Genomic DNA, 25,502 nt, shown 5'->3' on the forward strand with positions numbered 1-25,502 from the left:
TTCAGACTTATCAGAATCATTGGGAAAGGGTCTGATTGTTACAGGGGAGTTCCCATATATGTAATACTAATAATAATGTTTATTCACCAATATAATAAAAATTAACCTTAAAATAGATACACATACAGAATACATGACGGAAGGGATCAAGAAATAGCAAAGCTAGTCAAGTTTGTATCCCTTAGTGACTAACAAACATACTAGATACTTGTAGGTGTATATATACAACATTACACGTTGCCATAGGAACTATCACAAATAAGAAACATAACAAAAAATGACACAAAGCACAATAAACAGCAATGGAACAGTGAAAACTGATACACATACAATTTCTAGTCAATTTACGAAATAATATAATATGTACAACTAAATTTCAGTTGTAGCCATGGCCAAGAATCATCAATTAATCAAATCAATCATTCAATCAATCTCACTTTTAAATATACAGTTTCTTATTTTTCACCTACAACCCGCGACTTGTTTTTCAGAAGTCATATATGTTATATCATAATAATTAAGGCAATTTAACTTGTGCATTGTTAAATGAATTTATGTGTCAAGTAAAATATAAAGGACAAAGATCTCCTGTACATGTATCGATAGTTTGACTTTCACTCTTTGCCATATACCAGAGTATCATTTGGTAATACGTCAATGCTAACACTTCTAAAGATATTGAAAACACAGAAAACAGAATAAACAATGACCTTTGACCTCGAGTAGTTTGGATAGACCTTTCCAATGAACTCTGTGCTCAAATGATAACTGAATGTAAGACAGCTCAGCTACGTAATTCTAAGCTTCACCAATACATATATCTCTCAACACACTGTTTAAATACTAGTACATTAATTCCAAATGTCCAACATTAGGATCTCAGTACAAAGTGCAGTCACCTTGTAATTCATCTCTAACTTTACAGCTAGAGGGCGCTTTTCAATTGAAAGGTCTATTGATAAAATGGATGAATTTGTGATGTACTTACCGCTACTGGGATATTTGGAGGAAGAGAGGTAGATGAGTGAGAGAGAAGAAACATATCATCCACACCGATACCAAGGGCCAGGAAAGGTAGCACCTATCAACAAAAACATATTCACATTAGAAAACCTTGCTTCAAATATTCTAAATTTGTTTTAATATCTAATCTCCTGTAATATCTACTTTCTCACAAATTGTTGGAATTAAAATTCAAGGATATAAATTGAGTAAATCAGTAAACCTGGTCTTACAAGTTACAGGTAAAGGTGTCCATCTTTGGACTTACAGATATGGCCATATCTGATCTTAACTTTATAAACATGCCCATATTTGGTCTTAATATTATAACGAGGTCCATATTTGGTCATTGCTTTATACGCATAATCTATATCTATGCAGACTTAAACAAATGATTTGGTTTGGATTGACAGTTATGTATATCACCATATTTGGTCTTAAGTGTGCACATGACCGTATTTGGGCTGAAAATTGTTTTTGATTACCAGAAATTAGAAATCTAGGTTAAAGTGAAGATAGAACTCTTGAACTATAATGAGGTACATTGGAACGGTAGATTGAAAGGTAGATTACTTTTATTGCATTGTGATCGCTTTATTGTAGTGTCCACTTGGGATGTTATATAAGGCTAAAACTGTACAAGCAAAATGGCTTTATAGTAGAAGTACAAAGGTTTACTTGAATGTGCAAATTTCACATCAAATTAACTCTCTATCAATACAAATCCTCTTTTTCAGAGTGAATTAACAATCAAGTGTTTGACTATCTATGTTCATGTGTCTGACAAAGTAGACAGCGACAAAAACACTGACTTTTTAAATTGTTCCAAATTATACAAACATACCTGTGTGGTTGATGCATTGAACTGTATACCAATCATGGCACACACTGCCAGACCTGCGACGACTGACAATGCAACCAGTATAACGCCACCGAGGCCAACTCCACCTTGCGATTGCACACCATCACAAAATTTCATCATTGTTATGCAGGCATAAATCAACTGAAAAATAAATGCAAGAATTATGATAACAAAAGGTCAAAGGCCATGCTATGAGGTCATGGTAAGTAATATGAGGTGTCTTGGTAAGTTAGCCAGGTCTTGGTAAGTTAGAGAGAGGTGTCTTGGAAAATTAGTGCGGTTATGGTAAATTAGAGGTGTCATAGTAAGTTAGATGATTGTGCCTTGGTAAGTTATTGAGGTCTTGGTAAGTTATATGAGGTATCTTGGTAAGTTAGTAACATCTTGGTAAGTTTGTGAGGTGTCTTGGTAAGTTAGTTGATATGCCTTGTCAAGTCTTTGTAAGTTCAAGCAGTGTTTTGGTAAGTTAGATGAGATGCCATGGTAAGTCAGTAAATTGTGGTAAGTTAGACAGAACACTACTTACCATGATGACATAACCTGCTGCTACTCTTGGAACACTGGTCTGTGAAAACTCCTCAAGAAGATCACTGAAAGCAGTCTCAGAGAATCCAATAATATTGTACCCTGATGAAATATTGCTGTGCTCTGCTATCGCCTATATAAAGACATAATAATGATACATGTTGTTTCAATATGATTACATGTAAAATCACATTTTTTTAGCCATCTCTCCGTTACAAATTGGTGTTTGCCTCTTTCTAAAGGCTATACAAAGTTGAGATATACTAAGCTTGACCAATAAACATGCACAACCCAGTACTTTAATACTGTTACCTGTCTACCTAGGATCTAATCAAATCTTTGGAATCTGAAAAACATCCACATCTGTCCTTTTTTTAAACTCAGAATTTGTCTTGCTTGAATGCTAAATATACCAATTTATGCACATAATAAGGATGCCTAGTTTTTAAGGTAGTGAAAGGTTACACAGCGTTTCCCCCCCTAGAGATTTAGCACAATTACATGTAAACTGGACTGGCACTAAATGAATACACTTGTTTAGATGCAAGCTTCCATGCACAGATCAATAGGAACTATGCTGTTTATTGTTCAATACAATTTTATCAGATTGAATGGAGCCTGACTGTAGGGTAGGATTGTTCTTAGTCTTTGTGTACTGACTTTTACCACTATGTGTGTCTTTTCTTATGACTTTTGTAAATATATTTCACAATTCTGAAGAATTTCATGATAAATTCAGTTTTGTGAAAAGACTGCCAACATTTGAAGTAATAAACTTACCGTACGCCCAAGTAAACTGTAACTCCATGGAATTCAAACTTTGGGATGTATAAATTAATCGCCACTGTTGTCATTTACAACCCCAACCCCCCTCCCCATACATGTATATCATATGCCAAATCCCATGTCTATATCCAAGTCAAATGGAATTCTATGGAATTCAAACTGATGATGTATACATTTGTCACTTCTGTATTTATCATTTACAACCGCCCTACCCCCACCCCCATACATCACATATAAAAACTGCATCCAATTAAAATATAAATCCATGGAATTCAAACTGATGGATGTGTACACTTGTCACCCCCCCCCCCCCCCCCCCATCAAAAAGTACATCCACGTCAAATGTAACTCCATGGAGGTCAAACTACAGAATGTGTACATGTCTTACCTCTGTAAATTTTCTCTGCCATTCTTCCAGGATGGCTCTTGCCTTATCTTGTGTCCAGTCAATAGCATCCACTTTGTAATCATTCTTCCATGCCTGGTACATGTTTTGTTCGCCACGTAGTTGTACTATAGTCTGCAAAGCCTCACCACTGGAAAGGAAACCACACATGAAATAAATTTTTCATTCACCAGAATGGGTTGTATTACTTACATTAAAATCAGAATGTTATTAAACAATGACTAAAAGTATTTTGTTTTACTGACCCATCATTGTACAATGAGTTGATGCATACATAGTGCAATCTGTATGAGCTGCAGAATTCTAGGATGTAATTAACAGACACTGAAAAACATCACATGAATTCTACATTTTATATGACCAGGATTAAGACAAGTAGGATACTTCTGTGTCTAGTTACTTCTTTTTTATCAATGTTTACTAAAACTGGCTCTTCACAATTATCACATCTATAAATACATTCAATATGCATCGCTAGTCATACTCATCGCTAGTCACACTCATCGCTAGTCACACTCATTGCTAGTCACACTCATTGCTAGTCATAATCATTGCTAGTCACACTCATCGCTAGTCATACTCATTGCTAGTCATACTCATTGCTAGTCACACTCATTGCTAGTCACACTCATCGCTAGTCACACTCATCGCTAGTCACACTCATCGCTAGTCACACTCATTGCTAGTCACACTCATCGCTAGTCACACTCATCGCTAGTCACACTCATCGCTAGTCACACTCATCGCTAGTCATACTCATTGCTAGTCATACTCATTGCTAGTCACACTCATCGCTAGTCACACTCATCGCTAGTCACACTCATCGCTAGTCATACTCATTGCTAGTCACACTCATCGTTAGTCACACTCATCGCTAGTCATACTCATTGCTAGTCACACTCATTGCTAGTCACACTCATTGCTAGTCATAATCATCGCTAGTCATACTCATCGCTAGTCACACTCATTACAGCAAATATTTTTTTTCAATTTCAATTTCACTGTCACTTTTCAACATTTTTTCAAAACAATACTAAAGGTTAGGAATACACATCCTAGTTTATTCTACAGGAGGAATTGCTAATAATCCCTCCACCTCCTCCTGAAATGCTAATGTTTTTAAAGGCAAATTTTTAGTCCACTAGCACCATGTTAACCATGTTTGGGAGAATTCAACAGTTGTGTTTTCTGGTTAACTATTCTATTTAGTCAGTGAAGCAAGCAAAGACTGCGGGCCTAAAAAAGCCAACAAAACATGAAAGTAAACATGCTCCTCTATGGTGAGAGAAGCTAGACAACTAACTGGCATTCAGCATTTGGAACATCCATAAAAACAAAAGAGGGTGACGCAAATCGAATCCCAAATCTGACTTGCTAATTGGCCAGTTGAGGAGATACTTGTTGATCTAAAATTCCAACAAAAGAGGCTCAAAGTGAAGTGAATAGAAGGGGCAACCAAATGGCGTCTAATTTCCTTACATTTAGTCCTCATTACTGCAGATTGGGTTGTGCAACACTTAAGCCTAACAATAAGTCCAGAGCTAGAAGCCTTGGCCTTATCAATTCCCTGTGTGTTCCCAAAGGAAAAAGCTACAAAATAAGCCCTCTAACAGCATTGCTTGTATGGTTGTCCTACTTTCAGTGTTGTGTACAACTTGAAGTCCAAAAAAAGTCACACATTTCTCCAAGGAATACAAATTTGTTTAATCTCAATGTGTTAATAATTCTTAGAAAAGTATATGATGTGACTTTAAACCAAAAGTAAGCAATTTCTTAGAAAAGTATATGATGTGACTTTAAACCAAAAGTAAGCAATTTCTGTGAGATTTAATTGAAAACAATGGTCACTGCTTATTTGAACATGATAATCTTCACTTTATATGCCATCTTATGTGTGTACGACAGAAGAACAAACCAAGAAAATCATCAAAGAAACATTTAACTAAAACACATAGAGATATCAGATGTCAAGTTTTAGGCTATAATATTGATGGTTTTACAGTATGTTGATGTGTGAACGACACAAAAACAAGCAAAGAAAAAAACATCCAAGAAAGATAAACTGTCAAATTTTATGTTATAACATTGATGGTTTATGTGTGTATGACACAAGAACATACCAAGAACTTCATCCAAATAACAGAACAAAAGCATAAACTAAAATACATAGCTCTCAGCTGTCAAGATTTATACTATAACATTGATGGATGAGTCATTCTTGAAAAATCTGAAATTAACTTTGTTGGGAAATGTGAAATTTATTGGGGTTATCTTTACTTTTACAAGCAGTATGTGCGTAAGTGGTTGCAATGAAAGGCAGTGGTCAGATAGGACACTTTTTAGAAACTGATAACACCCTTATTAAGATATTATTAGTACCGCTAGTCCCATGGGAAAGATGACAAGATCATGCAATTGGGGACAAGTGAATAAGTGTATGATCTTCACCACAAATTACAAACAAAATACAATTTTTAGAGACACAGATATGTACATGTACACAGTGTTACCTTGAATCAGGCTGCATATATTTGTTACAGAAGCAAGAGGATAGAAAGAGTTTGATTTTGTAAGTAAAGATTGTTAGAAGTATTAATTAATTAATTAACAAATTCCAAAGTTAGAGCTTTGATTTTTGAAGTAAGTAAGAATATGAATCGCATCAGTGATTAGATGAAAGTCTTTAAACTATGAACAGTAACACAAATATGTCAACAAATACTTATTGCTTTTGTATCAGAGAGTTAATCAAATATTTTGTATAGCAATGCAAAAGTACACTTTATAAAGGCTATAGCATTAATATTCCTCCTACCTGTATTTTGGAAAATTCTTAAAATTACACAAGACAAGTTTACTTTGTTAGTAGGAAAGTACATGAAGTTGATGAATGGAAGTACATTTTAATCAAAAATAGGAAATGTATAAAAATGTCAAAAAAATCTATAAATTTGTTCTCTTTGAAATTTCACATGGCTTGAAAAAAAGAGAGTTGTTTACTAAAAAGAGATACACTTTGCTTTCAAGTGTCGGTAATCTTGTCTAGAAGTATCCAATTTCCTGTATGAACAGTTCACTGCTTTGAACAGACACAAACTGATCACTGTTTCCACCTCTGTGATCAGTCAACTTGAACTGAAGAATTTCACTTGTATTGTAACGGACAAAAGAGAAAGAAAATATGGCTGTCCTCCATCTATTGTTAGCTATGATCTACCCATCTGGTATTGCACACAAAAAGTCACGTTTGTGTTGATTACACCTACTGTAGAAAACAGACCAGACAGGCATTGGATTCCACTACAAGACATATTTGGTAGGCTAACTTAACTTACCTTACAATATGGCCACTTTGGTTCTTTTGCACTCCTCCAACAATGAGTTCTTCCGGCCACTCCATGTACTTACTAGCAAACCCTGAACAGCCACCAGTTAATTCTGCTCCAATATCTGGCACCTGTGTCACCAAAGACACAAAACAAACAAAGATTTAGTTACTTTTCACAAGATTTCAGTCTGGCTGTCTGTCACAAAACGTACTATACATGTTCATTTCTTTTCCACTTGACTTGAAGAAACTCTCTGCCGAGTTACTCTTTAGATTTTCTAGAAACACTATATACCTGTCCTGTCTGTCCCTGCTAATAATCCTGACTAAGGTACTAGGACGTTTACTGGTGTTGACAGCAAAGAGAAAGTTAATTCATTAGTGGGTGGAACACATACACTGTATAAGATGAATTATCAGAGTATGATTAAATCAGTTAGCTTCTCACATTGCACCATTGATTTGATTGTTTTGCAACATTACATCATACATCATTAAATCAAGAGCCAAAACATCGATAAACTCACTTTCAATTTTCTGCAGACTACTGAAAAATCTGCACAGTTCCATGGATATGAACAACTATTCTAGTTATTGAGTTTGAAACTGTTCTGGTACATTTATCCAAAGTTTGCAACAACAAAAAAAACATCACTTCAGTGTTGAGTTGAAGATTGAAATAAATATTGCAAAATATTTTCCCAAAAACTAATAATTTTGGTTGTAAAATATGGAAGGGAAAAGTTATGCAAAGAGGTCAAGAATATACAATTTGTGCATATTACTGCCTGGCAGGAAAATCAAAGTGTTGTTTGTTGTTTAGCAGATCTGTTAGAATGAATGGATATTGATGTAGAGAAGAATCTTGTAAATGGAACCCCCTGCAGGATTTTGAGTATGAAGGACATATATGCTTTGTTAGCCACACACCTATATGTAGTATCTTGGCACATAGCAATTACTGATAAGGAGTTTGTGAATGCTGTCGGACACTTTTAAGTAGTGCAGCTTTTTACAGTAGCCTTTTAAATTCATGTAGAGAGCTTCACACCTCGCTATTGACTCGGTGTGGGGGTTACAAGGAATGAGTGACCACACACAGAACATAAGCGTTAGTTGTGGTTGGGGGTGTATCAATGTGTTATGTACGCGGACGTAGAGGGGCGCTTCTGAGTGAGAAACGCTTCAGTGAGGGTATGTATGCATACAAATTAAGTTTGCTTTACAAAGAGATTCATCTGATTAACAGTCTTTTCATCATTATCACTGTCAGCTATACAGTCAGTAGACCATACTACGACCATGTAAACACTTATCAATAAAACAGGGCAAATCAACATTTTTTATTAACATGTTACCGACGACAACAAAGAGAAAGGACACAGAATCACTTTAAAATTATGTAAGAAATTCACAACTGAACAATGAAATCCAATTTCCTCTTAGAAAACAAAGCCAACTGACAACTAAAAATGCAAATTGGCTGCGTGTCATTATAATGGTCAAGTTGTTAGAGAAACCCACAAACACAGCCATAGATAGTGTGGCATTACAAACAAACATAGTGACAGACTGTGGTGGTGATATTTATACATGAGGAGGGGTAGAACTTACCTGGCCTGTGTATTTGTTGGGGGACTTGTCAGGACAATCTGGGTCTTGGGGATTGAGACAGGGTTTAGTCTGATAAGCATGACCAATGCCGGCCTAGGTAAAGAATGAAAGAACTCAATTTAAATAATGAAGGGGCAATAAATTATGGCCAATAAGTATTCATTTTAAGTACAACTACAATAGCACAGCCTTTCCTTGATATACTATCGATCTTCACGGTGAAATTGAAAGATTCAAAATCAAGGACTTCACATTATAATGTACACATTGAGTGTGTGACGTAATAGATACTTAATGTGCACAGTTAAACTGCTTGTACAAGGCACAATTGACCCACTATTCAATTTGGCCCAGAAGGGGCAAATCTTGTGTTGGTGTTTTTACCATTTTCAAGACCTATCCCTTTGACTGCAGTAAGGCCCATTCATGAGTGACTAGTGAAGTGTAACAGAGTAGACTGTATTTTGCTCTACAGTGATTCCATGTGTATTCAATGGACACTTTCTACCAAATGCATGTCAAAATTACTGCTTGCTCAACAAGCCAGGAAGAAAGAGCCACGATTGCAGTAGTTAATTGTGCCTCCGCTATTGTTCTCAGTTCTTAATACCCACCAATTTTGTGTGATTAAGATGAAACAGTTAAAATTTGGACTCTAAATTCCTAAAATAAAGGTGTGGGGTACTACTCTGCATATCTAATCATTACAACTCAATCCAAGACATATCCTATTTCTAAGCAATTTCTCCATCACTATCAAGTGTTATCTATTCCCAATGGATTAACTCCTTCAATCAAATGGTTTTCTTTTTTAGTATATGATCACTAAATTTGCAATTCAATGTACATAATTATAAAGATGACAAAATTTGCGAAAGAGAGAGAGAGAGAGAGAGAGAGAGAGAGAGAGAGAGAGAGAGAGAGAGAGAGAGAGAGAGAGAGAGAGAGAGAGAGAGAGAGAGAGAAAGAGAAAGAGAGCTATGAATGAGAATCCAAATGTACTCACTTTATCAAGAATGTCAACCAAGGAATCAAAATCTGTCATGGCATTAATTTCGTGTCTTAATTCCTCCACCAGATCCATGGGATCTAAGTTAGTCCATTTTATAGGCTCCATCTCACTGGAGAAGAGAAATAATTATAAAATAAACATCATTAGAAAGTGACAAATACTAGCATCCCAGGTCCACCCTTAGCAAAGTGCTGTCACAACATCAAGCACCAACAAACGTTGGGTGGCCGTGTAATTACATCAAGAAATGTACATTCTTAACTCAATATTTTGAAAACCTTATGGTGGCTTAGAAGCTTTTACAAAGCCTCATATTTGTTCAAAGAAAAATAACATAATTAGAAGGAGATGGATTTCTTGCGATAAAATTTCTTGGAGAATCCTCAACTGTCTCAACTTGACTTGTAGATTCAGTATCAAACATTCTCTTTGTATGTGTTAGGGTGGAATTTATTGAATTCAGTCAGTCATTATCACAAATGGAATCACAATTTCAATTTTAAGAATCAATGTCTGAATTTGATCCTAAACTACAAAATTACAAATGTATTTTGATGTTGCGTAACCAAAATGAGACTGTACAAGGATAGAATTCACTTTTTGGGGGAGTCAGGTGACCACGCCAGTAGTAAAAGCACTTAAAGTAGTAAAAGTTTCAGCTGAACATGGCAATTGGGTCCCCTAAAACAGCTGGGTGGCCTGAGAAGACATTCTATCATGCCAGGATTCCTTGCGAGTGTTTACAAAAGCAATAAACAGTTACATTTTCACAGTGCCTTCGTTTATTGTAGAAGAAGACCATGTGTAAAAGAGTGGTGATAACCTCTGTTGAGTTTCACCCAACTTTGTTTCATCAAATGTGAACCATGCACCATTTGTAACGATGTAAGCTGCTTGGTAGACTTTTCTCAATTCTAGATCTGGTGGATTTGACCACACTTAATAAACACTGAAGTACATCCATTGGTTGACTTTTCTAGATCTGTGAATCAAATTCAAGTATTGCCTTCAAATCTATTTATATTTTGTGTTAAAACATGGATTATATATACAAATGTATATCTATTCACATTTTGTGTGAATACATAGCTAATGTAACTAAGGAGAATATAAATGTATATACTTACAAAGGGAGGGGAAGTGGTGTTTTGGGACCTAGTAGTTTTGCCCCTTCCCAAAAACAGTCTAATGGTGTAATAAAAATACAGGGTACTATGCCCTCTAACATCTGAAAAATAATAGAGAAGAAACAATAAAATATAATTTTACAAACTGAAGATCTCGGAAAATGACACATTCATTATCACTGGTATTTGATAACATGACGGTAGCTTGGTCACTCACTTCGTACATAGATCATCTTTCTTTTCTACTGTTTTCATTAAATTTCTAATAATATAAGTTTTTAATGTAATACACCTGCTTTCGTAAAAATAAAACAAGGAAAACTTACAATATCTATGAGCCTGTCTTCATAACTTGGGAAGCTGGGTTTGTAACACACATCTTCAAAATCCCATGTTCTATCAAAACAAAAATACAAACAAACAAAAAAGAAAAAAATCAACATATTTGTTAAATCATATTCCTTCTGTTTATTATATCATATCAAAAACTGTATAAGAATAACTTATCATCAAAGTTATCACTGTTGCTATGGCAACCTAATATTTAGTCTTGAAACCTTCTTTCTAATATCTGTGTAGCTACTCATATGTAAATAAGAAAATTTGACATTTTTGTCACAAGAGAACAGTTTATAAGTCAACTTTGAGAAGCACATCACTTTATTTCTAAATATTAATAGACTACAACATTTATGAATGGATGTGCACCTGAATTGTGTAGTGGTGATGGTTGGATGTGAATGCATACATGTACCTGAACGGTGTAGTGGTGATGGTTGGAAGTGAATGCATACATGTACCTGAATTGTGTAGTGGTGATGGTTGGAAGTGAATGCATACATGTACCTGAATTGTGTAGTAGTGATGGTTGGAAGTGAATGCATACATGTACCTGAATTGTGTAGTGGCGATGGTTGGAAGTGAATGCATACATGTACCTGAATTGTGTAGTGGTGATGGTTGGAAGTGAATGCATACATGTACCTGAATTGTGTAGTGGTGATGGTTGGAAGTGAATGCATACATGTACCTGAATTGTGTAGTGGCGATGGTTGGATGTGAATGCATACATGTACCTGAACGGTGTTGTGGCGATGGTTGGAAGTGAATGCATACCTGAATTGTGTAGTGGCGACGGTTGGAAATGAATGCATACCTGAATGGTGTAGTGGCGATGGTTGGATGTGAATGCATAGCTGAACAGTGTTGTGTGGTGGATACATGCAATGGTTGGAAGTGAACGCATACAAATGTAGCTGAATAGAGTGTAGTGTATACTTGTAAATAGAAGTAAAGGCCTGAATGGCAGAGTGTACTTGTAGATAACAGTGGCAGAGACCATTTAACTTTTAAATGAAGTCATGAGAAGAAAAGGAACTCACATTCCAAACATATCTACTTCTATAAAGGTTGCTACAAGAGCAGACTGTAAATGAATGGTTAATGCTTCTTGAGTTAAAATGTTGGACCCTTCTTGTTGAGGGGTCTGTATAAGAATCTGGTTTGTGGAGCCTTCTCCGACACCTAAGGTCTGTGTTGTGTAGTCTAGTTCTTTCTCTAATCTTCCTCCAACTGAAATGAAAACACAAAAACATAACTTGTCAGTTCTCACTTCTACTACCAGACTGAAACTGTGCATGTATCATTCTAAAACAGAAAGTGCTATTAAAACACCAAAGTATACTACATAATCTCCCCTCATCCCCCCCCCCCCTCCCGATTTTTCAAACCTCTCTATTTTGGAACTGTATTGTTCAAATATTTTTTTTTCCATTTTCAAACAACTTGAATACAACAAACCATTTTCTCAATTCTGATCATGACAAGAAATGTGCCCCTCTATATGGAGGTGTCAATACCTGTAAAAAAGTGGTAGCAACTGGAATTATGATTACATTATATTGACCAATGACAGACGAGATGGAAATAAACACACTAAAATACTTGCATGCCAGAGAAAATGTGAAGATGAGAGATAAAAGCTGTGAGAGTAAAAGTGACTTAGTATTTGTTTGTTTTACGAAACAAGCCTGGCACTCAGAGTGAAATGGGTCTGAGAGCCGTGGACATCTAGGCATGCCTGACAATTGGAAATGGGTGACAAACCATGTCACAATATCAGTGATATTAACATATGCCATGACTCCAATATTGCTGTTGTGTAGTGATGCACCAAAAGATAATTAATATGGATGTGTGTGTGTGTGTGTGTGTGTGTGTGTGTGTGTGTGTGTGTGTGTGTGTGTGTGCAAGTTGTGGGGTTTTTTTTGTGTGTGTGTGTGTGTGTGTGTGTGTGTGTGTGTGCAAGTTGTTGTTTTTTGGTGTGTGTGTGTGTGCAAGTTTTTTTGTTTTTTTTGTGTGTGTGTGTGTGTGTGTGTGTGTGTGTGTGTACTGTATATATTGAAGAGGATTGAATCATCAAGGTAGTGCATATTGAGTAAAATATCATTTCATATTTGTGAAAATAATTCTTCAGCAGTTAAGTTTTTTCTGTTTGAAATTCTCCAGAAAATAATCATTTTGGATGTCGAGCATGATGAACAATTTCCGCAAACCTTTTAAACAAAATCTTTGATAAATATTATATGGAGAAAAAAAGTTATTCGACCTTTAAAAACAGCCTCTACAAAGTCCAGCGAGAATATTAGTGGTGTTTTTTATCCAATGCACTAGAGAAAATTCCTTGTTTGTATTCTATGAAAGACTATATTCTGTTTTTCTGTAGCTCTGTTTATACTGGACTATGGAGAAATATACTATAGGTCAGACTACTAAATCTATCATATGAAATGGCCTCAATGAAGCTCGTGATTTCATCTGTATATTGAGATATATGCATGAAGGGAGAAGTACTGGTACACATTGTCTTAACTCAAATTACCCCAAATGTTGTGGTTATATCTATATCTAGTATAAAATCATGGAAATGAAACCAACTCAAACTTCATACTGCCCCCCACCTTACTCTCCTCAACACCCCTTCACATATTAACAGTAAAATATTATATATCTGAACATTTGCAAATATTTCATTGAAGTCATTAACTGCCTCCCATCCTTTATCTGGTAACTGTTGCAAAGCCCTCCCTTCAATGCAGAAGGATAAGCTCCCTTCCCTCCCTCCCTTTCACCTAGGGATTGACAAAAATCAATGTCAAGCCCTCCCATCATTTAGAGTAAGGATAAGATAGGAAGTCTTCCCTTCATTTAGAGGAAGGATGAGATACATGTAGGAAGTCTTCCCTAAACAAACACCGATATGCGTCAGTCAGAGTGCCATACAATGACCATGGCCCAAGGGTATATTGGCTCACCACCAACCCCTTTCAATCTGGTCTACAGCATGGGAGGTATGCCACTAAATGGACCTACGGCTCTCATACTCTTTTTAACACCCCAGCTTGTCAATATACTAGATGACAGTGTATAAAGTCAGAAAATAATACAATTGTGCTACAAACGTCTAAACCTGAATATCAAATTATGCAGGGTTATCTGCAATACTTTGTAAAATCATCAAAATATGAATGATTTCATTTTGTATTCTTATGATCTCAAATATTTGGATGCTTTTTTTTTATTTTAATTGGGTGGAAGGTCATGTTATTGTTTACAGATGACACAGAACAGTGGTTGTTGACTGCAATTACAAATGGTAATTTAGGCCTGCCATTCCTGTAACTTCTTCAGTAAGTTATTCACCAAATCATGATATAAAACTTTTGACCTTTTTAATACAGGCTAGCTTCATCTTGTGATTAAAATCATCAAATCAAATAACAAATTAATTATATAATTGGGCATTGGCTTCAAAAGAACATTTTGAATACGAGTAGAAATGTTCATTTGTCATGAATATATTAACTCAAATTTTCAGTAAAGCAAAAACAGTAGTTGTATTTCAAATTATGTGCAATTTTTGAATAGGTAGGGTAGGTAGATTTTTTTTTTTTCATGTGTGAGTGTCTAGTTCAGGTAGTTAAGTTTTCCATTGTTTTCCATATAGTCTCTGTGTTGTTTGTTTCTTTCCATCAGATGTACAGTCAGTACAGTTGGGAAGAACAGTTTCATATTGTCTTTTTGAAGTTGATGTCAGTTTCCGCATCCAATATTTCTCATGAGACTTTTTTAAAATATTTGTTCTCAAATACGTAAAAAAAAAGTTAAGGGTCGGCAGTGAAAAACTAGGTGGGGTTGGGTAACTGGAACCAAACAATTTACTAAATGTTTTAGTTCTTATCATGTAACATTTTGGATTTGTTAATGTTGAGCTAAAAACATATAAATTGTTCATAAATCAATATGACACGGCTTTTGAGATTTAGTTTAATGCATGTGTTAGTCTGAATATTAGAGAGACTGACGGGGCTTCGCTGCTCCAATATGACCTTGTGAACTTGGTGGGAAAGGAGTTCACAAATACTGATAAAGAAGGTTCTTTCTCATCTCTATTCCATGTGTATTAGACAATGACTAACAAATGTAGTCAATTTGAAAAAAAAACGAATTCATCCACTGTTAATTCTGTGGACTACATTGCAAGTCAATCTAGCTACTTTCTCTCTGTGTAGTACACGTATAAAATCGTAATGCAACTATGGAAAAGTTACCGCCAAGTGATAAGCTGTTTCCTCTACACTTTTCGTGTCCTTGGATTCTACATATCCAGCCTGCTAAAATTGGGGCAACTCTCTGATAGCGTTTGCCTTGATTACCGCCATACAGATAAACTCCACCGATAAAGCACTGAGTTTATAATAGGCACTGACAGGACCAGTGAATATTTACGTCAAGTTTCACCCATTTAATGTCACTTGTTTGTTTTAACACTGAACATACCGAAAGCAGAGGTGCAATTCTTTTCATTGACATGACATTTTCATTTTGATTCTCTTCTCTTCTTAGTATCCATGTGATTTTTCTCACAAGACAATCATAGTTTGCTTAGTAAAATTGTCAGAAATTCCATAAATATTTCAACACATAGTGAAAGTATATACATAATGTCCTCCTATTGACCAAAATATTTGACAAGTCCTGACTGACTGACTGACTGACTGACTGAGTTTTTTCTCTCTGATTGCAAACACAAACTGTCCAGTTTAAGTTAAACTTCTTATTCACATTTAAAATACAGAGTATGGTATCCATACAAAAATATCTTTTTAGATAAATGGAAAATTATGAAGAAAAAGAGATGGTTTGAGAATCAGTTCTTTTTGTTCAAATAAACTTTGTGTATAACAACATTATCATACTGTTAAAAATAATCTAAATGTTGTAAAAAATTAAATCAATGAGAAACATAATCATGCACAGTGATAATGTTCAATGTGAGGACAACTACACAATATCTACTGTGAATAATTCAAGATTAATCAAGTGTACTGCAAAAATAATCAAAGAGTTATTAAATTTCCTGGGAAAATATTTAGAATAGTCTTAACTGTTGCACTTGATACCTTCACCTTGGGAACACAATCATACTTTGTGACTGATCACAGACAACATTGGTAATGGTGGTCATAAAAGTAGTCATAAATGTGAAAACAAAGCCAACCACACACAGCAGGAGAACCAATACTAACTAACCATGTGAATAAGTCAGGCCTTGCACTGTCTGTCCAGTGACTCAATTGCCTTGCCCATAGCACTGTCATTGGATCTTTATCTTGTCTTGACTGGTTTTGGTACTGTGCACACTTTGAATAGAGGTGACATCACAGAGATGTATGTATGTCATGTTTTGACTGAATGTCTTGTGCACAGTTCAAATAGAGATGGCATCGCAGAAATGTACAATGTATGTCATATTTTGATTGAATGCCTTGTGCAGTTTGAACAAATGTCTCTTGTTATCAATGGGTGTTGTATGTTCTGCCAGAATGCCTTGCATTTTCAAAGTATGTCATAATCTGACTGCATATCTTGTGTTTGAATGCCTTGTGCAGTTTGAACAAATGTCTCTTGTTATCAATGGGTGTTGTATGTTCTGCCAGAATGCCTTGCATTTTCAAAGTATGTCATAATCTGACTGCATATCTTGTGTAACAATTAATATCTATATAAGACACAATTTGGGGTATTTCATTGCTATTACAACAGCATAATTATGTTTCTTAAATTATCAGGATGGTCCAGTCTGGTATGGTTTTGCAATTCCACAGAAAATTAATTCAAAATTTCTAACTCCCTAAAGAATTCTATTTCAAATGGAAATTGTGTTATATAGTGTCACTGTGTATAACATTTTTACATGAAATACCATCCAATCATCATCACTATTACATGTGGTCAATACACACTCTCTTACATTAATCCTGATTGGCTCTGTGGATTCAAGTGTGGCCTGTTTTCAATTAATGATGTCTAATACACCTGTCCAGCACATTAATTTTTATGAGTTTTCAGACCAACTTAAACTCAACATCTTCCATTGATTAAATTTCAGTATCAGTTGAAAACAAAGTCAATTTGTTTCTTTGAACTTTTCTCTTTCTTGTCATCGAAGTAAAGAACCGTTTCCATGGCAATGTTGTTTACTATCAAAGGTGCAGTCAATGTAAGAATAACTATTTCATCTTTCTGGAAGGCAATGAAGACTACCACATCAGTTTTGGAAATGAAGCAATTCCAGACCTTCAATGGTATTCATCTTGCCGTATACTGCAGAACACTACCTTACAAGCCTGTGAGTTTGACAAAACCACTGATATACTTTTTTAATGACTTGACCCGCCACGCTTTCTTTATAGAGAGTGAACATATACATAGCATGTCCCTAACAAGCAATAAAACTTTTACTGCCAACTCTTGGTATTAGCTGAACTTCAGAAATCTTTTTAATTTATGGATGGGTACTAATCAAACACTTAAATATACACTCTTTATACTTTCTCACTATACCTTATCACAGGCTGCTTCAAGTTGACAACAGTTCAATTTTGATGGCCACTTTCTCTTATGAATTTAAATTAGATGTGAAAAACAATCTGAATTCTTAAACACATAAATATCAATTATTTATAATCATTCTCTATCATCAAAAACTAAAGTCTACAGTAATTATTCACACACACACACACACACACACACAGACCAACTCAGACTGAGGTGTTTGCATATTGATGAGTACTTTGCATACCACATCTGTATTGCTAATTTGCATAACCAGTGGGTTTTACATGTTGGAACTGTGATTTTAATCAGCCCAGCATACTTAATTCATGACAAGACTTAGATTCTAAGCAAGAAAATTTGTTATTGCTCCCCAACTGGTTATAAACTAGAAATTTAGTACTTGTTTTTTTTTTTTATCAATAAGACTATTTCAAAGTGAAGGTACATGCAGGTTAAAATTAAAAGTGATGTCATATATTTTTCAATATTGCATATTGAGTTCACATGATCGTGTGTTACCCATATGTATACATGTACATCTACACGCTATAGTATTGACAGTTACCTTTAATAATATGACTATACTTCTATCATCTGTCAACACATTGTACTTTAAAGTCTTTTTGTGAAATCCACCTGAGTTCCCGAGGTGATATTCGCCAAGCTTCCCCCCCCCTCCCCTTCCAAACCATGAATAAATCCATTATGAAAACTAACATTTACATTACTTCTGTCTTTCTGTCTAACTTACTGAGGTTTACCAACTTCAAAACTATGTTCCCTCTGAAGCAAATTTTCAGCGAATATATTTTAGAAGTGAAAAGGACCGAAATTGATCTTTGATCTTGGTTACCATAAATTCCCTGTATTGAAGACTCTTTACTCTCTACCTTGCTATGATTTTGCACACATGAAACCAGTTTAGAACTCTTGGCAAACATGTGGCGGTGTTATTTACGTGATGGTAGACTTTTCTGGAGCCAGCAATGTCAAATCAAAATAAACTTTCCACACACAGCATCATTTATGTTTGGCCCCTTGATTGCAACAAAATACACCCAATACCTATTTACTAGCATACGGCTGCCACCCAACCAACCACACAAACCACGGACCCTGTCAACAGCATGATCAGGTCCCTTTGACCCCCAACATTTGTATATCTTAAGACCAGTAAACAAACTTTTCACAAGAAATATTTTTCCATTTAGTTTTCATCAACTTTTCTCCAATAAGGTTTGAATTACTCAAAATAAAGAAATACAGTGCTACCCCTGGACATACCTCATCTCCGCCTAAATTTCAGATTGTTCCATTATAATAAAGGGGGAGAAGGGGGTTGGCAGTAAAAAAACACACTTTAGCAACTGGTCTTAAAATGACATCCATTGAATTTTATCCAACAAAGTTGGAATGAATAATTTTATGTCAAGTTTACTTAAACTTCATTCCTGTATTTTATTTATAATGTACCTTTACATGACACTTTCATCAGTTTTAAACTCAATATTTTCAGTTGAAGCACAATACAACAACAGGTCAACAATTCTGATAAGAAGTCAGAAGCCAGGCCGTGAGTTTAATACCAAAGAGACTGCTTGCAAGCAAAATCAGTAGCTAGTACAACCATATTTGATAATATTCTTATCACTCCATTTCCCATACATACGATAAGTTTAGACATACGGAATCACATACAGAAATGTTCTTTTATCACTAACGTGTGCCGGTATGTTTTTTTGATCGTTATTACATCTGTAATACAACACGTGAGAGTAAACTGACTTGGAGAAATGCTATTGCCTTCAGTATATATACATTCATGCATTTCTGACAATCCTGACTTATCAACAGTTACTTTTTTTGCCTTTCCTTCCTGGCGACATCAGACCAAATTTGAGTAGGACAGTTTGAAAGTTGTAAGTTTCAGACAAAAGAAATTCACATTGCAGGGAGACATGTGTAGTATGCGCCAAGGTACATGTGTACACCCACACCCACCCACCCCCCCCCCCCCCCCCACACACACACACACATGTAGGTTACATGCCTTCATTTGTTACAAAGTACTCCCGTTTGAACTCTAAATGTAGGTATTTAACAAAATTGGCTCATTTTCTTGCCACTATTTACTCAGCTTTTGTTTGGTTCAGCTTCTGCCTATATACACACACAAGACATTCCACCTAGCATTCACTGTGCATATGCCTTGCATCTACACAACTGTCAGCCATCAAACCATCCTAGTAAACATGTCACAGTGAGGCTATTCTAAACACAAGTGAGCCCTTTCTGCTCTCGTTTGTTTGCCTTCCATTTGGCACACAGAAAGCATCCCTCGGCAATCAGCTCTCAGACCATCAGTTCAGAGTTGGAAAAATAAACGTTCGTCTTCAAATGTCTCGTAATTTTCCTTTTCCTTTTTTTTTATTTCCACTGAGGGTGTGCTAAAATGGTGTCTGAACAAAATTTCCTATATTCAATCTGGCGCTCCTCATAAAGAAAGCTGTACATTCCAACAGTCGCATGCTTGTGTAAAATGTGTATATCAGACACTGTATAGGACAAGGCAATGTTACTCATATATCAAACTGAACCAAGGAACGTTTCTTCCCAAGACAATTCAGCATATCAGAAAACAAAGTCAGATATCCCAGACCTACTTCAACTCTTTGCAAACCTACATACTAGCTTTATCATGAAATGTCAACTATTTTTTCACTCTCCATCCAAAGCAACTAGTTACTTATTCATCAACAAAAACCAACCCAGCAATTATATTCTTTCAATCAAAATGCTTCTGATGAATAATTGCCAAACATTTATCAGACTATTAAAAGGGTAAATAAATGCACAAAAACCAGCCTGTTTCTACTTCAAGAGAGCAGTGAATCTTAATTCTGACTAAAATGTTGACAATTTGATATTTTCATGATGAAAATCTAAAAGGTTTATATTAAATTAAACCAAGACTCTGTCTTTAAAAAGATGAAAAAGAAAAGAAAAGAAAAAGACAACAACTAAAGTTAACAAGTGGCATTATTTAAATACAAGCTCCCCTACTTCACATAGATTCATGTCAAAAGTCCAGTTTAAAACATAACTCTACAGGTACTATTTATTGTCAAGTCCTAGAGAAGCTCTCTGAAGTGATTATCCATCCCCCTCCATTACATGACAATCATTACCTAGGTTTTGTTTTCAATAAAGGGACTCATGACATTTTTTTATCGCTTGCGGTTAAATTTACATAATCTGATTGTTCTGCTGTAATGGTACTGAAGTCATCTCTTCAAATGCAGCCATATCTGTACCTCATAATGAGCCGCTAGTCAACTGTCAAATTTATACCAAAATGATGAATATCGCAGTTACTTGCAAGTTAATATTACTCGGATTTACTACTGGTGCAAGGAATACACTGCTATTAACTTCCTTCCTATTGCATTTCCTTATTTTAAGTATTAAATAGTATTAAATAACTTGGGTCAAAACTAAAATCAAAAGGTTGATAAATCTATTTTTTTTCTAGCTCTTTAAAAAAGATGAAACAAATACTACAATGATTGACCCCTGCCAATTTCATTACACTGAGATGAACATTCGTTTGTAATTTACAACAAATTTCATTGCATTAAAAATAAAATCTGTGTTGTAGTCTTCCCTTTTTAATTCTTTGGTTACAAATTCAGTTTTGCGACTTGATAGATAATGTATGAACACAAAACTTAATCACACACTCTTCAGTGAAATAAACTCCTTTAAGTTTATGGTACTTGTTTTGATTACAGTTTCGGAACATGTTTTGAAATTGTTCAGATGATTAATAACTCTAGCTGCATTACGTTACATAAATGTTCAAATGACCACAATCATAATGTCACTCTATAATTATTTTTGACAAGCACTGCAATAGTCAAACTACAATCAATATATTCAATTTTACTGTATTATCTAATTTTAGATAAGTCACTTTTATTCTGATCTGAATGCACTCGAAGGAAGTTAATCTGTGAGAATTATCAAAACTCACAACTAACAATTTGCATTTATGTTATCAATTTTGGCATTCATCATAACCTTTCTCATCGATAAAATGTGAAAATACTACATTAATAATGATATGACTTGACCTTCCATGATTGTTATTTTATAAACTCATCTGCTTATTTAGCCGACACTTTTATAGAAAATACCAATCCTCTCAGTGGCAAAGTGCTATACTGTGATTAAGATAAAGAAGTCAGATTTCACTTGAGATGGAAGTAAGTTGGTTAATGTTGATACTTGATTTCAAGAATTTGGGCAGAGTGAATCTTGACTTGCATGTTCAAACACTGACTCGGGTACATCTCAGCTACCTTTTCACTTAGGCCTTGTCACTCTACAGTTTGACATGACAGATCTCACAATGAGAAAACCTTACTTGGACACCAGGTAACATGGTACCATCACCATCACCCCATTCATGAGGTGCGCGGAATAAGCACAAGGGGGTTGACCCATCGATTGATGCTGCTCAAAAGAATGTCCAACAAGCACTTTTCAAAACACTTTCCAAAGTTTCCTTTAACAGGGGCTATTGAAAGCAGCCAAAGGAATGAATACAACTGGTTGATATTCCATTCAAATACCTATTCTGGGAGGACAAAAAAGGCAACAGCAAAGCAGAATTCTAACTGTACCCGATACAAACAAAAAAGATGCAGTAGCGATACCTTACTCTAGCTATGTAAAAACAGTTAGGTAATATAATACCAACAATGCTAACAGCAGTCAGTACCCAACTACTGAATTTATCCCCTATGCAGTGGGATCACCTTGCCTCACATGGAATACCCTCTCTTTTCAACATTGGCACGACCGTTTCAAAAATTTTAACAGCCATTACAGTTAGCTAAGTGGAATGCATGCATCCTTTCAGTCGGTAACAAAAAATGTTGCAAAAAATGCACACCATTGTGCAGACAAAAGCAACAACATACACTCCAACAAACACAATGACTTTCCCTATGTGTGTACCAAATCTAGGCAGCCATTTTGAATATTTGCCTTCTGGTTTCTTTAGGGGCTACATCTATTCTACCCTTGACTGCAAAGTTCAGTCTCAGGGTCTCAAAGATTTAGCTACAGTCTTGTAAGAGATCACAGTATTTGAAAATGTATAAAAAAAAAAAAAAACCACTTGATAATCAACAAACTGATGCAGTCACACCAAATTGGCAGAAGAGAAATGCTCCACATACCATCAGTGTTAAAAGTAAACATTACCACTATGTCTCCCAGTAAGAGTTTTAGCACTCTAATACAAGTCACTACAATATATTTGCCTTGCTACTACACATTGCTCGTCAAAGTGGAGGCTCACTCAATTCATACATCTCACCTAGTTAGTGTTCAAGTGTCATTATGTACACTCATGAATTTGAAATTTCATTGTGAATCTGGGTTGTTAATTCACTCCTTATTGCTACCACTCCAAACCCTTTTTACCACTGGTCGTTTCATAAACACATTACAACCATCATCATTCCATCTCATTTCATTAATTCCTACACTGTGTATAAATACAATTTCATTTCAAAAATTTTCCTTGTTTATTTGTTCATCAATGTGTTTATTTATACTGCTTTGTCCATTCACCCATCCTAAAATGTATCTCCAATGTCAGTAATTTTGTATTTATGATTATAAAGTTCCATTGTTAATCTTAAAAGTGGAGGAATTAAATTTTTGATTTAAAAAAAAGAAAAAGACATTTCCGATTTCTAGCGCTAACCCTATATAGCCGTGATTTATGTAACACAGTTCCTTCAACACCGCGTCCCACAAAGGAATTCAACAAAACAAGCCAGAACTTCCACGGATCACTCTTTACGCTGTTAGTCAGGGTGGCCTACGAACACACGGTACAAAATTTAAACATCGGGGTAACCTCTGCGATTCGAAGGGCATCCCCGAGCTGCGGTTAACAATCGGCATACTTACTGCCATTTTACTTGAAAACTTTCCAATAGCAGGCAGACCACACACAGAGCTGAGTCAAAATTAGCTGATCCAGGGTCACAATCAAAATGGCGGCCGGATAAATTTCACTGACTTCGAATACCGGCAATGAGGATTTCAACTAAATAACCGATTCTCAAGTAATTAAAACTATTCTTCAGTTAATTTATAATGTCTGACAACTTCCTCAAACCGAACTAATTCACACGTTATACTCTGTCGACACCGGACGATGGCAAGTCTGACATTGTTCGCACGTTCACACAATGCTGTTGCCAGACAGTTGGAACACCTAATGCTAATTGCACGTACCGCTGTGAGTACTACAATAGCACTGATAATTGTATTTGGTAAACTATTCAAACTTACCTTCTACCCAAAGTTTTTCCACATTTGTTTCCACGACAGCAAACTTGAGTCCGACGACAAGACACGCGAGTATAAGCATTCCCATGATTAACACTTTCCCGTAGTGAAGCTGTACACTGCAGCCGATTTGAAATAAACATGATTGTATCCGCACCCTGAGCCATAGTGCTGCTTTATTCCCGTGTGCTCGTCCCTATTTTTCGGGGAATACAAATAAAAACAATTTTGTTAATATCGTAAATACGGTAAGTTGGACGTAAACAATTTTCTCAGAGAAAGGCCAAACAGGGGACATGCGCCTTGCGTGATGCCACTGCGATCATTACACACATACTGCCAAATATCCGCTTTAGAGTGCGGGACCACCAACACGGGGATCAAAATTGTGACATTCGCAGTGGATTCCCCCTCAGCTGATGGTTGAAAGGGGATGGCTCTCATTTCAATTTTTCGCCTTGATATTGGGTTCACACGAATTTTACTTATTGTGATTTAGAGAGAAATTTTCCATTAAAAACCCAACGTGTCGTTGGTGAGAGTTTGACCAGGTCAACTTGACGCAAGCTGGGCATCTGATGAAGTGTTTTCACAGTATTGTGACCTTGTTTTCAAAGTTTAATTCTCTGAATAAATCACTTGAAAACGACACATGTTACGATATTTGGACATGTTAGTCTACTACTATGATTCCTTCCTTGATTTTCAAAAAGGTCGGCTGAAGCTATGAGGTAAATAGGAGGGATGGAACTCATAACACAACGCAAGCAATCACAATGACTCGAATGAGAGTGATTTGACTTTTGACATGGGTAAATTTCATTCATTTCCGCCGACAGTAACGTGCACATCGATTATTATTCCGTTGAAATATACACGACATTACTTATTCCTTTGATTGTAGAATTATCAAAGTTATTATATAGTTCGTTTTGGAAGTTCATACTACAAAGATATATTATGCTGAGTTCAATTCCACCGCCCAGTAGTAGTCAAACACCAAATGTAAACACATATGCAATGCTATGTTACACGTCCCACGTTGCATGTGACAGGAGCTACATAACCGTCGAAGCTCGGCGAACACAACGCCGTTTCACCATGAAATAGTATTATACTAACCCGTTTTATTTCTCTTTGTGCATGTCTGGCGTTACACCAGCTCGTCCTAGTTAGCAGATCGTCGTTTGTATCCGCCATAAAGGAATTTTTGGAGTTTAACCGCGTCTCTTCATCCTGCAATTGAACACATTGGAAGTTAGTCCGCAGCCATGATCAACATACACACACACACAGTGCACTGTCACTGTGCCTGGGGGACGCCCACGTTGCCTGACTGAATTCGCCACCAAATCTCAAAATTCGACGAAGATACTGTCCATGGAGTTGCTGTACCTCTTAAAGATTCGCTGGAAGTACCCAGCGATTCACAAAATCGTATCCAAATGTTCGATTGGATAGGTGTTCAAGTCCGAACTACGATCACTACGTATGAGTCCTGTGTGGAACTTTCACTGAATACGCTAGCAAATGAATAGAAGCAGAAAGCGGTGAATACATTATGTTTA

The 25,502-nt window shown here is 35.8% G+C and overlaps 1 protein-coding gene across 1 annotated transcript in view; it reads right to left on the minus strand.

The window, feature by feature from the left end:
• Positions 1-25,170, minus strand: part of LOC144436291 (protein patched homolog 1-like) — a 47,529-nt gene extending 22,359 nt beyond the window's left edge. Inside the window, 12 exon segments of the mRNA XM_078125040.1 lie at positions 989-1,081; positions 1,847-2,005; positions 2,391-2,522; positions 3,564-3,711; positions 6,917-7,038; positions 8,524-8,616; positions 9,530-9,634; positions 10,635-10,763; positions 10,989-11,058; positions 12,045-12,234; positions 23,938-24,130; positions 25,057-25,170. Coding sequence (XP_077981166.1) covers positions 989-1,081; positions 1,847-2,005; positions 2,391-2,522; positions 3,564-3,711; positions 6,917-7,038; positions 8,524-8,616; positions 9,530-9,634; positions 10,635-10,763; positions 10,989-11,058; positions 12,045-12,234; positions 23,938-24,130; positions 25,057-25,134 — 1,512 coding nt within the window. The 5' untranslated portion in view covers positions 25,135-25,170.
• Positions 25,171-25,502: the final 332 nt, after the last annotated feature.

Source organism: Glandiceps talaboti, chromosome 6 (assembly GCF_964340395.1).
Source record: "Glandiceps talaboti chromosome 6, keGlaTala1.1, whole genome shotgun sequence".
Taxonomy (NCBI): domain Eukaryota; kingdom Metazoa; phylum Hemichordata; class Enteropneusta; family Spengelidae; genus Glandiceps; species Glandiceps talaboti.